An 11,246-nucleotide genomic window follows, 5' to 3' on the forward strand; every position below is an offset into this window, starting at 1 on the left:
AAGACGTCCAGGTTGGCAGGTTAATTGGCTTCTGCAAGTTGTAAATTGTTCCTATTGTGCAGGATAGTGCTAGTGTGCGGGGTGATCGTTGGTCGGCGTGGACTGGGTAGGCCTGTTTTCACACTGAATTAATACCCACTCCCAATAATCTCACAACACTGAATAGACAATAGGGGCAGGAGTAGGCCATTTGGCCCTTCGAGCCAGCACCGCCATTCAACGTGATCATGGCTGATCATCACCAATCAGTACCCCGTTCCTGCCTTCTCCCCATATCCCATGACTGTGCTATTTTTAAGAGCCCTATCTAGCTCTCTCTTGAAAGCATCCAGAGAACCCACCCCCACCGCCCTCTGAGGCAGAGAATTCCACAGACTCACAACTCTGCTTCCTTGTCTCCGTTCTAAATGACTTACTCCTTATTCTTAAACTGTGGCCCCGGGTTCTGGACTCCCCTAACATCGGGAACATGTTTCCTGCCTCTAGCGTGTCCAAGCCGTTAACAATCTTATATGTTTCAATGAGATCCCCTCTCATCCTTCTAAACTGTAGCTTGTACACTAAACCTTCTAGGACAAGGGGTCACAAGGACTAGGACAAGGGGTCACAGCTTAAGGATAAGGGGGAAATCCTTTAAAACCGAGATGAGAAGAACTTTTTTCACACAGAGAGTGGTGAATCTCTGGAACTCTCTGCCACAGAGGGTAGTTGAGGCCAGTTCATTGGCTATATTTAAGAGGGAGTTAGATGTGGCCCTTGTGGCTAAGGGGATCAGGGGGTATGGAGTGAAGGCAGGTACGGGATACTGAGTTGGATGATCAGCCATGATCATATTGAATGGCGGTGCAGGCTCGAAGGGCCGAATGGCCTACTCCTGCACCTAATTTCTATGTTTCTAAGTGTACAAGCCCAGCTGCTCCATTCTCTCAGCATATGACAGTCCCGCCATCCGACCTTAAACATCACCTATTCCTTCGCTCCATAGATGCTGCCTCACCCGCTGAGTTTCCCCAGCATTCCACACAACTCAGTAACATCACACAGCCACTGTGGATAATATTAAAAATTTATTAAAATCAAATACAGACTGTAATAAACGGGTGTACAAGGCAGATATACAGGAACAAGGTGCAGATACAGGAGTCTGAGAACTCAGAGGATCAGCGGTGTAGAAGATAGACTAACGGTTCGTTACTTCGATAAACTGATGGAGTGGATGAAGGGAGATGAAATGACAGAACTGTTGACACCCACATATATATCATATATATCGTACAATAGACCACAGCATAACAGCAACAGATGATTGACCACACAGCTGGGTTACAGCACTAACAGCGCAGAGGGCTAAATGGACAGAGGGGAGCGATTTGTTCAGGGAATGAGGGAGAATCCGCCCTTACCGAGTTCCGATTCGCGAGGTTTTTTTCTCGGGAGTTGGGAATCTCGGAATGGCTCATCCCGCAATCTAACGGCCTTTCCTGCTCCAAGACTGCCTTCTCACCCACAAGAGGACAGAACGGTGTTGGCTTGTTGGCTCGCAGGAACAGGGGTCTCAACTGCGCCGTTAGGTGAGAGTTTGCCCTTGGGCCCCACGTAGTCCTCGCCGACCAGCGATCGTCCGTCCACACGTTAGTTCCACGTTATTCCACTCTCTCACCCGCTCCCTACGCACCAGGGGGGCAATTTACAGAGGGGGCCCACCGACCCACAGACCCGTCTTTGGGACGCGGGAGGAAACCGGAGCACCCGGGGGAAACCCACGCGGTCTCAGGGAGAACGTGCAAGCTCCACACAGACAGACGGCATCCGAGGTCAGGATGGAACCCGGGTCTCTGGCGTTGAGGTGGCAGCAACTCTACTAACTGTGCCAGAGTGGCACCCTCCTTCTAGTCTAATTTTACATCCACTCCCCACACACTAGGGGGCAATTTACAGAGGGGCCAATTAGCCTACAAACCCGCATGGGCTAGTCTTTGGGACGAAGCTGGGTGCTGTCTCTGTGGAGTTTGCACGTTACGTTCTCCCTCGTGACCTGCGTGGGTTTTATCCGGGTGCTCCGGTTTCCTCCCACACTCCAATGATGTGCACAGGTTTGTAGGTTAATTGGCTTTGGTAAAGATTGTAAATTGTCCCCCAGTGTTGTGTAGGATAGTACGGGTTGATCGCTGGTGGGCGTGGGCTGAAGGGCCTGTTTCCGCGCTGTATCTCGGAAGTTTAAAGGGGCGACTCTCGCCATTCAAATCCGCGCTGTATCTCTAAACTAAATGCATTTCGTTGTCTCTGTACTGTACACGGACAATGACAATTCAAATTGAATCTGAATCTAAATTAAAAACTAAACATCGCACAGTGGGTGACTAGGCTCAGGTAAAACCAGCTGTCAGGGAAACAGGGGACTGGGAAAAGACAAGGATAGACTAGGACAGGGAAAGTGTAGATTATGACAGACCTCTCCACAACATCGACCAGCAGACTCCCCCGCAAGCTCTCCAGTGACTGACAACGTTAGAGTCAATTAGGGGGGGAACCTCATTCAAGTTAACCGAATAGTGAAAGGCGTGGATGTGGAGAGGATGTTTCCACTAGTGGGAGAGTCTAGAGTCTAGGACCAGAGGGCACAGCCTCAGAATAAAAGGACGTTCCTTTAGAAACGAGTTGAGGAGGAATTTCGTTAGCCAGAGGGTGGTGAATCTGTGGAATTCATTGCCACACAGACGGCGGTGGAGGCCAAGTCAGTGGATATTTTTACAGCAAAGATTGACAGATTCTTAGAGGGACTAAAAATGCTGGAGAAACTCAGCGGGTGAGGCAGCATCTATGGAGCGAAGGAATAGGTGACGTTTCGGGTCGAGACCCGGAAGGGTCTCGACCCGAAACGTCACCTATTTCTTCGTTCCATAGATGCTGCCTCACCAGGAAGGGTCTCGACCCGAAACGTCACCTATTCATTTGCTCCATAGATGCTGCCTCACCAGGAAGGGTCTCGACCCGAAACGTCACCTATTCATTCGCTCCATAGATGCTGTCTCACCCGCTGAGTTCCTCCAGCATTTTTGTCTACCTTCGATTTTTCCAGCATCTGCAGTTCTTTCTTGAACATTGACAGATTTTTGATTAGTACGGGGGTTAGGGGTTAAGGGGAGAAGGCAGGAGAATGGGGTTGAGAGGTCAGCCGTAATGGAAATGGCGGAGTAGAGTCTATGGGGGCCGAATGGCCTGATTCCGCTGCTGGGAAACGTAGAATGAACCTCCCACCATCCGAGTGTTGCGTAGTTCATGATTCCAGAGGCTTAAAAAACAGATCCGTGAGCTCGGGGTGGAAAAGGGGGTTAAAGGATCAGACTTCCGAGTCTCCAAAGACTAGAACAAAATGCGGAGAGGAAGCAGGACCGGGTGACCGCGCTCCCTCCCTCCCCGAACCCTTCCAAGCTCCGCTTCTTCCAGGCGACCGAAGGGTGGTGCTCGGAGACAGGCAGGCGGCGGTGGTCGGAGGCAGGTGGTCAGCAGCATCGGTGGAGGAGGAGGGGTAAGAGAGGGGGAGATGCTGACAAGAGGGTGCTGTGTGCGTGGGTGGGTGGGGGGGTCAGATTCCTTCCGGTTCTTTCTTCGGCAGCGGCCTCCTGAACAACAGGATGTGAGGCTCTGGGGAGAGAAGAGAGGATTGGTGTTGTCGTGTTGGCTGCAGGTCTCGTATGTGTATGTGACAAATAAACTTGACTTGACTTGACTTGACTTGAGGTGCGAAAAGGCAAGACGACATGATCAGCCTGATCACAGCGAATGTCGGTGCTGGCTTCTACACCCCTGACTCCACTATCTTTAAGAGCCCTATCTAGGTCTCTCTTGAAAGTATCCAGAGAACTCCGAGAATTCCACACTCACAACTCTCTGTGTGAAAAAGTGTTTCCTCATCTCCGTTCTAAATGGTTTACCCCTTATTTTTTTACCCCGGCTCCGAGATTGTGGAATGAATTGCCTCTGCACGTTAAACAGGCCCCTTCTCTAGCTGTTTTTAAGTCACTCCTGAAGACATATCTATTCTCCGTGACCTTTGTAGACCAGTGAGGTGTTGAATTGTTTATTAACTTTATTTAACTCTATATAATAATATGTGTGTTATGATTGTGTGTATAATTTGTTTGGTTGTTTTGTTGTTTGTCTTTTGCACAAAAGTCCGCGAGCATTGCCACTTTCATTTCACTGCACACAGAAGCATAGACATAGAAACATAGAAATTAGGTGCAGGAGTAGGCCATTCGGCCCTTCGAGCCTGCACCAGCACCGCCATTCAATATGATCATGGCTGATCATCCAACTCAGTATCCCGTACCTGCCTTCTCTCGATACCCCCTGATCCCCTTAGCCACAAGGGCCACATCTAACTCCCTCTTAAATATAGCCAATGAACTGGCCTCAACTACCCTCTGTGGCAGAGAGTTCCAGAGATTCACCACTCTCTGTGTGAAAAAAGTTCTTCTCATCTCGGTTTTAAAGGATTTCCCCCTTATCCGTAAGCTGTGACCCCTTGTCCTGGACTTCCCTAACATCGGGAACAATCTTCCTGCATCTAGCCTGTCCAACCCCTTAAGAATTTTGTAAGTTTCTATAAGATCCCCTCTCAATCTCCTAAATTCTAGAGAGTATAAACCAAGTCTATCCAGTCTTTCTTCATAAGACAGTCCTGACATCCAAATCACACCGTCTCTGGTACTCAGTCTATTAAAGTTACAGTTACCATTATATACACAGCAGTACCACTCCATGCTGCATACCGAATACAGACACAATGTGACGAATAGCTCTGTGGGTCTGGCTGCATCCTTGGAGAACGTGGATATGTGACATTTCGGATTGGGCCTGAAGAAGGGTCCTGAACCAATACGCCACCTATCCTTGTTCTCCAGAGATGCTGCCTGAATGGGTAGGTGGGGTTGGCATGACGGACGGAGGAATGGGGCGTTGGGGTGATGGGGTTGGGCTGCACGGAGCTGGAACCTTTCCTGGCCGTGACACAATGCCAGAGAAGCGGGAAGAGGGGAGGAGGGAGGGGGAAGAGGGAAGAGGCCATGAAGGCCGGGCCTGCTGGTAGGTGGGCGGCGGTGGGCGGCGCGACTCTGGTCAGCAGCGGCCTCTGCAGTCTGTCCGCGTTTTATTATTTTCTGTCTGAGTTTTTATGTGAGGATTTGTTATTTTTTGTGGGGGTGTGTGTGTGTGGGGGGGTGGGGGTGGAGTGGGAGGGAGGAGGAAAACTTTTTTTAATCTCTCCCTGCACGGGAGACCCGACCTTTTCTCGTCGGGTTTCCGTTGTCGTTGGGGCCGCAATGAGGAGCGGCCTCCAACAGGAAGAGACCGGGGACTCTGGTCCAAATATGTGCTACGAAGGTGCACCAGACTGAGTCGTATGTCACCGTGCGGGGCACTTATAGAGGAGTCAAACGAGTCCGGGGGCTGGCCGGGTGGAGGGGTGGAGGAGCGGAGGAGGCTGCTGCTGCTGCTGGCGAAATCCCGACCGGAGAGTCGGAGGCTCCAACGGCAGGTCTGTGGACGGCGGCACCGGGAGCCCGCGGGTCCCTGGAGGGAGACCGCTTTTCAGGGCTCTCGCAACGGCGACTTCCCCCGCCCGAGTTGCGGGGTTGAAGAGCTCCTGGAGCGGGGCCTGACATCACCGCCCCGCGCGGCTTGGAATGGCCGCGGGACTCTGCGAGCGCACGCCGGGGGCTCTAACACCAAGACCCGGTGTGCGACCTCGCACCACCCGGCGTGGCTTTAATGGCCGCGGGACAATCGCCATCGCCAGCGGGGGGCTTTTGACTTTGACATGGGGGGGGGGGGAAGAGTGCAGTGGAGAGATAAGTTTATTTGGCCTTCCATCACAGCGATGTGATGGATGTTTATGTAAATATGTTGTGTCTTGGGTCTATTTGTTTGTAATGTATGGCTGCAGAAACGGCATTTCGTTTTGGACCTCAAGGGGTCCAAATGACAGTTAAATCTATCTTGTATCTTGTATCTTGTACCTGGCTCGTGAATCATGTAGTGTATCCAACCCGGACTCTGCTGAACGCCCAGGTTACGCCACTCCGTCTCCGACATGAGGTGAGCCTTGGTCATCATTTTGGCGATCTTCTTCGGCAGCATCACGTGGCTGGAGAGAGAGAAAGAGAGAGAGAGAGAGAGAATAAAGCCAGCTGTTTACTTGTAACAAGGAACTGCAGCTGCCGGTTTTAACCGAAGATAGACACAAAAGCTGGAGTAACTCAACGGGACGGACAGCATATAACATACCATATAACAATTACAGCACGGAAACAGGCCATCTCGGCCCTACAAGTCCGTGCCGAACAAATTTTTTTTCCCCTTAGTCCCACCTGCCTGCATTCATACCATAACCCTCCATTCCCTTCTCATCCATATGCCTATCCAATTTATTTTTAAATGATACCAATGAACCTGCCTCCACCACTTCCACTGGAAGCTCATTCCACACCGCTACCACTCTCTGAGTAAAGAAGTTCCCCCTCATATTACCCCTAAACCTCTGTCCCAGCATCTCTGAAGAAGGGTCTTAATTTCATGTTCCATGTATCCTTGCAAACGCCTCCGTTGCCATGCTGTGAGAACGGAGAGGTTGAGAAGGAGTTTCTTCCCAGAGGCCAATAGGACTGTAAGCTCCTATCTCGCCAGGGACTAACTTTACTGAACCAGTCTACATTTAAAAAAAAATTGCTGGGGTTTTTTTCTCCCATTTTTCTTCCACCCACAATATGTAAAATATGTGATTCTGTTCCATTCTGTTTGTAGCTTGCTTGGTTGTTTTTTTGCACAAAGTCCACCACTTTTCATTTCACTGGACATCTCGTATGTGTATGTGATGAATAAACTTGACTTGACCTTGTTGTGTTTTACGACTGTTGGCAGATCAATTTCCCTCCTGAGATAAATATAAAGTTCTATCATAGAAACATAGAAATTAGGTGCAGGAGTAAGCCATTCGGCCCTTCGAGCCTGCACCGCCATTCAATATGATCATGGCTGATCATCCAACTCAGTATCCCGTACCTGCCTTCTCTCCATACCCCCTGATCCCCTTAGCCACAAGGGCCACATCTAACTCCCTCTTAAATATAGCCAATGAACTGTGGCCTCAACTACCCTCTGTGGCAGAGAGTTCCAGAGATTCACCACTCTCTGTGCGAAAAAAGTTCTTCTCATCTCGGTTTTAAAGGATTTCCCCCTTATCCGTAAGCTGTGACCCCTTGTCCTGGACTTCCCTAACATCGGGAACAATCTTCCTGCATCTCGTATCGTATCATGTCCCACTCATTCCTGGGATCAAAGATAAGACACAAAAAGCTGGAACATTTTTCACACTCAGCGGGACAGGCAGCATCTCTGGAGAGAAGGAATGGGTGATATATCAGGTCGAGACCCCTCTTCAGACTGGGGTGGTACGATGCAGCATGGAGTGGTACTGCTGTGTATATAATGGTAACTTTAAGAACTGAGTACCAGAATGGTGTGGTTGGTGTCATGTGATATGATTATCTTATCAGTCTCCTGAATATGAATGAATGAATGAATGAATCTCTTTATTGTCATTGCACATGGTGCAATGAAATTAAAAAGTCAATCCCACGGTGCGATTCACAAGAGTAATTTTAAATATGTAAGAAACGATAAAAATATATACATATAAAAAAAATTACAGATAAATAACAATAGCCGCTGAGGTAGAACCATTCAGTTGAATGTGAGTGTTATGTTGTGTTATGCGCAGTGCACAAATAAAGAAGACCTACACTGGCAACAGTGTGTACTAAAAACCTGTACTTGTTTCTGTCTACATGCTACTGCCATAATATCTTACAGGTATGGTGTGGCAAGCAGTGGTACGATGGCGTATGGAGTGGTACGGTGGTCCAATGGAGTGGTACGGTGGTTGTATGGTGGGGCATGGAGTGGTACATAGAAAATAGGTGCAGGAGTAGGCCATTCGGCCCTTCGAGCCTGCACAGCCATTCAATATGATCATGGCTGATCATCCAACTCAGTATCCTGTACCTGCCTTCTCTCCATACCCCCTGATCCCTTTAGCCACAAGGGCCACATCTACCTCCCTCTTAAATATAGCCAATGAACTGTGGCCTCGACTACCTTCTGTGGCAGAGAATTCCAGAGGTTCGCCACTCTCTGTGTGAAAAATGTTTTTCTCATCTTGGTCCTAAAAGATTTCCCCCTTATTCCTCAAACTGTGACCCCTTGTTCTGGATGGCGTATGGAGTGGGACGGTGGTTCAATGGAGTGGTACGGTGGTTGTATGGTGGGGTACGGTGGGGCAGGGAGGGGTACAGTAGTTGTACAGAGCTGTACGGTGGGGCAGGGAGGTGTACAGTAGTTGAGTACAGTGGGGCAGGGAGAGGTACGGTGGTGGTACTGCGTGGCACGACCGGTTTGGCATGGGTGTGCCCAACGCATCACCGGTTCCACGCTCCCCTCCATTGAGTCTGTCCAAAGCAAGTGCTGTCTGCGGAGGGCGCTCAGCATCGCCAAGGACTGCTCTCACCCCAACCATGGACTGTTTACCCTCCTACCATCCGGGAGGCGCTACAGGTCTCTCCGTTGCCGACCCAGCAGGTCGAGGAACAGCTTCTTTCCGGCGGCTGTCACTCTACTCAACAACGTACCTCGGTGACACTTATTATTTTTTTTAATTCAAATCGTTTGCTATGTCGCTCTTCCAGGGAGATGCTAAATGCATTTTGTTGTCTCTGTACTGTACACTGACAATGACAATTAAACTTGAATCTGAATCTGAATCTGAATAATGTCCTTCCTCAGATTTGGAGACCAAAACTGTACGCAATACTCCAGGTGTGGTCTCACCAAGACCCTGTACAACTGCAGTAGAACCTCTCTGCTCCTATACTCAAATCCTTTTGCAATGAAAGCTAACATACCATTCGCTTTCTTTACTGCCTGCTGCACCTGCATGCCTACCTTCAATGACTGGTGTACCATGAGACCCAGGTCTCGCTGCATCTCCCCCTTTCCCAATCGGCCACCATTTAGATAATAGTCTGCTTTCCTGTTTTTGCCACCAAAATGGATAACCTCACATTTATTAGTTGTATGGTGGGGTACAGTAGTTGTATGGTGGGGTACAGTAGTTGTATGGTGGGGTACAGTAGTTGTATGGTGGGGTACAGTAGTTGTATGGTGGGGTACAGTAGTTGTATGGTGGGGTACAGTAGTTGTATGGTGGGGTACAGTAGTTGTATGGTGGGGTACAGTAGTTGTATGGTGGGGTACAGTAGTTGTATGGTGGGGTACAGTAGTTGTATGGTGGGGTACAGTAGTTGTATGGTGGGGTACAGTAGTTGTATGGTGGGGTACAGTAGTTGTATGGTGGGGTACAGTAGTTGTATGGTGGGGTACAGTAGTTGTATGGTGGGGTACAGTAGTTGTATGGTGGGGTACAGTAGTTGTATGGTGGGGTACAGTAGTTGTATGGTGGGGTACAGTAGTTGTATGGTGGGGTACAGTAGTTGTATGGTGGGGTACAGTAGTTGTATGGTGGGGTACAGTAGTTGAGTACAGTGGGGCAGGGAGAGGTACGGTGGTGGTATGGGTGTGGGGGGGGGGAGGAAGAAAGATGGCCGACCCGTTGGCCATCCCCCAGAAACCCACGCGCGCCAGAAAGTGCCCTATCCCCGTGCCGGGACTTCCGGTGTGAGGGGGCCGGAAGTGGGAGATATCGGCGGGCGGTGGTTATGGCGACCGGGGGTTAACGCGGCGGCGACGGCGGAAGGAGGAGGGGGAGGGGAGGAGGAGAATCCTCCGATGGGGCCCGACGGACGAAGGAAGGAAGCGCCGGCGGACTGACCGGTACTCGAACTCGCCGTCGTTGTAACGGTCCGAGTAGTAAATGTCGCTGCGATCCATCGGCCTGGCGACTCCAAAACACCGCGCGCTCGCTCCCCATTGGCCGGCGCTCCGTCAGCTGACCCGCCCTCCGCCCCGCCCCCACGCACCCCATTGGTCAAAGGACCCGACCGGCGCCCCGCCCCTCGCACCCTATTGGTCAATCAATCCGTCCGCCACCGCCCCCGCTCCTCATTGGCCAGCTGGCCCGCTCTCCGCTCCGCCCCCCACGCATCCCATTGGTCAAAGGACCCGCTCGGCGCACGCCCCCCGCTCTCTATTGGTCAAGCAATCCGTCCGCCCCGCCCCCCATTGGTCAAAGGACCCGACCGGCGCCCCGCCCCTCGCACCCTATTGGTCAATCAATCCGTCCGCCACCGCCACGCCTCATTGGTCAAAGGACCCGCCCTCCGCTCCGCCCCCCCACGCATCCCATTGGTCAAAGGACCCGACCGGCGCCCCGCCCCTCGCACCCTATTGGTCAATCAATCCGCCCCCGCTCCTCATTGGCCATCTGACCCGCCCTCCGCTCCGCCCCCCACGCATCCCATTGGTCGAAATACCCGACCGGCGCCCCGCCCCTCGCACCCTATTGGTCAATCAATCCGTCCGCCCCCGCCCCCCGCTCCTCATTGGCCAGCTGACCCGCCCCCCCACGCATCCCATTGGTCAAAGAACCCGCCCGGCGCACGCCCCCCGCTCTCCATTGGTCAAAGGACCCGTCCGCCCCGCCCCCCACGCTTCCCATTGGTCAAAGGACCCGACCGGCGCCCCGCCCCTCGCACCCTATTGGTCAATCAATCCGTCCGCCCCGCCCCCCCATTGGTCAAAGGACCCCGCCCTCCGCTCCGCCCCCCACGTATCCCATTGGTCAAAGGACCCGCCCGGCGCACGCCCCCGCTCTCCATTGGTCAATCAATCCGTCCGCCCCCCCCCCCCCATTGGTCAAAGGACCCGCTCCTCCTTCTCTATTGGACAGATTATACGCGCCGACCCTCGCTCCCCATTGGTCAACGGAAACGCCCAGCGACCTGCTCCTCGCTCCCTATTGGCCCGCGGTCCCGTCAATGGCCCTCACCCCGGTCGGTGCACGTCCACGTGTCCGTCACTGCGTCCCGCCCCGCCCACAGCGGGGAGAGGGTGGGGCCAGACCAAGTGACGTCGATGTTGCCCCGCCCCCTGGAGGGGGAGGGGGGGGGGGGCGGACGTGACGCAGGGGAGCGGGGCGGTTGGCGGGCGGAGCGGCCGCTGACCCCAGTGGCTGCAGGCGCCGGCGGGGGGTTAGAGTTCACACGGTGGAGTCCAGCGGCGGCGACGGCGAC

At 52.4% G+C, this 11,246-nt stretch overlaps 1 protein-coding gene across 1 annotated transcript; it reads right to left on the minus strand.

Moving 5' to 3' along the window:
- Positions 1-1,437: 1,437 nt before the first annotated feature.
- On the minus strand, positions 1,438-10,027 carry LOC129693839 (cyclin-dependent kinases regulatory subunit 1-like). The gene is made up of 3 exons (XM_055630585.1): positions 9,887-10,027; positions 6,021-6,148; positions 1,438-3,645 (listed from the first exon to the last, which is right to left on the minus strand). Exons 1-3 carry the CDS (start codon positions 9,943-9,945, stop codon positions 3,587-3,589), a joined length of 246 nt encoding a protein of 81 aa, XP_055486560.1. The 5' UTR covers positions 9,946-10,027; the 3' UTR covers positions 1,438-3,586.
- Between the last annotated feature and the right edge of the window lie 1,219 nt (positions 10,028-11,246).

This window comes from Leucoraja erinacea, unplaced genomic scaffold (assembly GCF_028641065.1).
Source record: "Leucoraja erinacea ecotype New England unplaced genomic scaffold, Leri_hhj_1 Leri_445S, whole genome shotgun sequence".
Lineage (NCBI taxonomy): Eukaryota > Metazoa > Chordata > Chondrichthyes > Rajiformes > Rajidae > Leucoraja > Leucoraja erinaceus.

Coding starts and splice junctions, on each gene's coding strand:
- LOC129693839 (XM_055630585.1), bottom strand. CDS start 9,945: ATGGATCGCAGCGACATTTACTACTCGGACCGTTACAACGACGGCGAG. Junction 6,149..9,886: donor GACGGCGAGTTCGAGTACCG/GTCAGTCCGCCG, acceptor CTCTCTCTCCAG/CCACGTGATGCTGCCGAAGA. Junction 3,646..6,020: donor CTACATGATTCACGAGCCAG/GTACAAGATACA, acceptor TTCTCTCCCCAG/AGCCTCACATCCTGTTGTTC.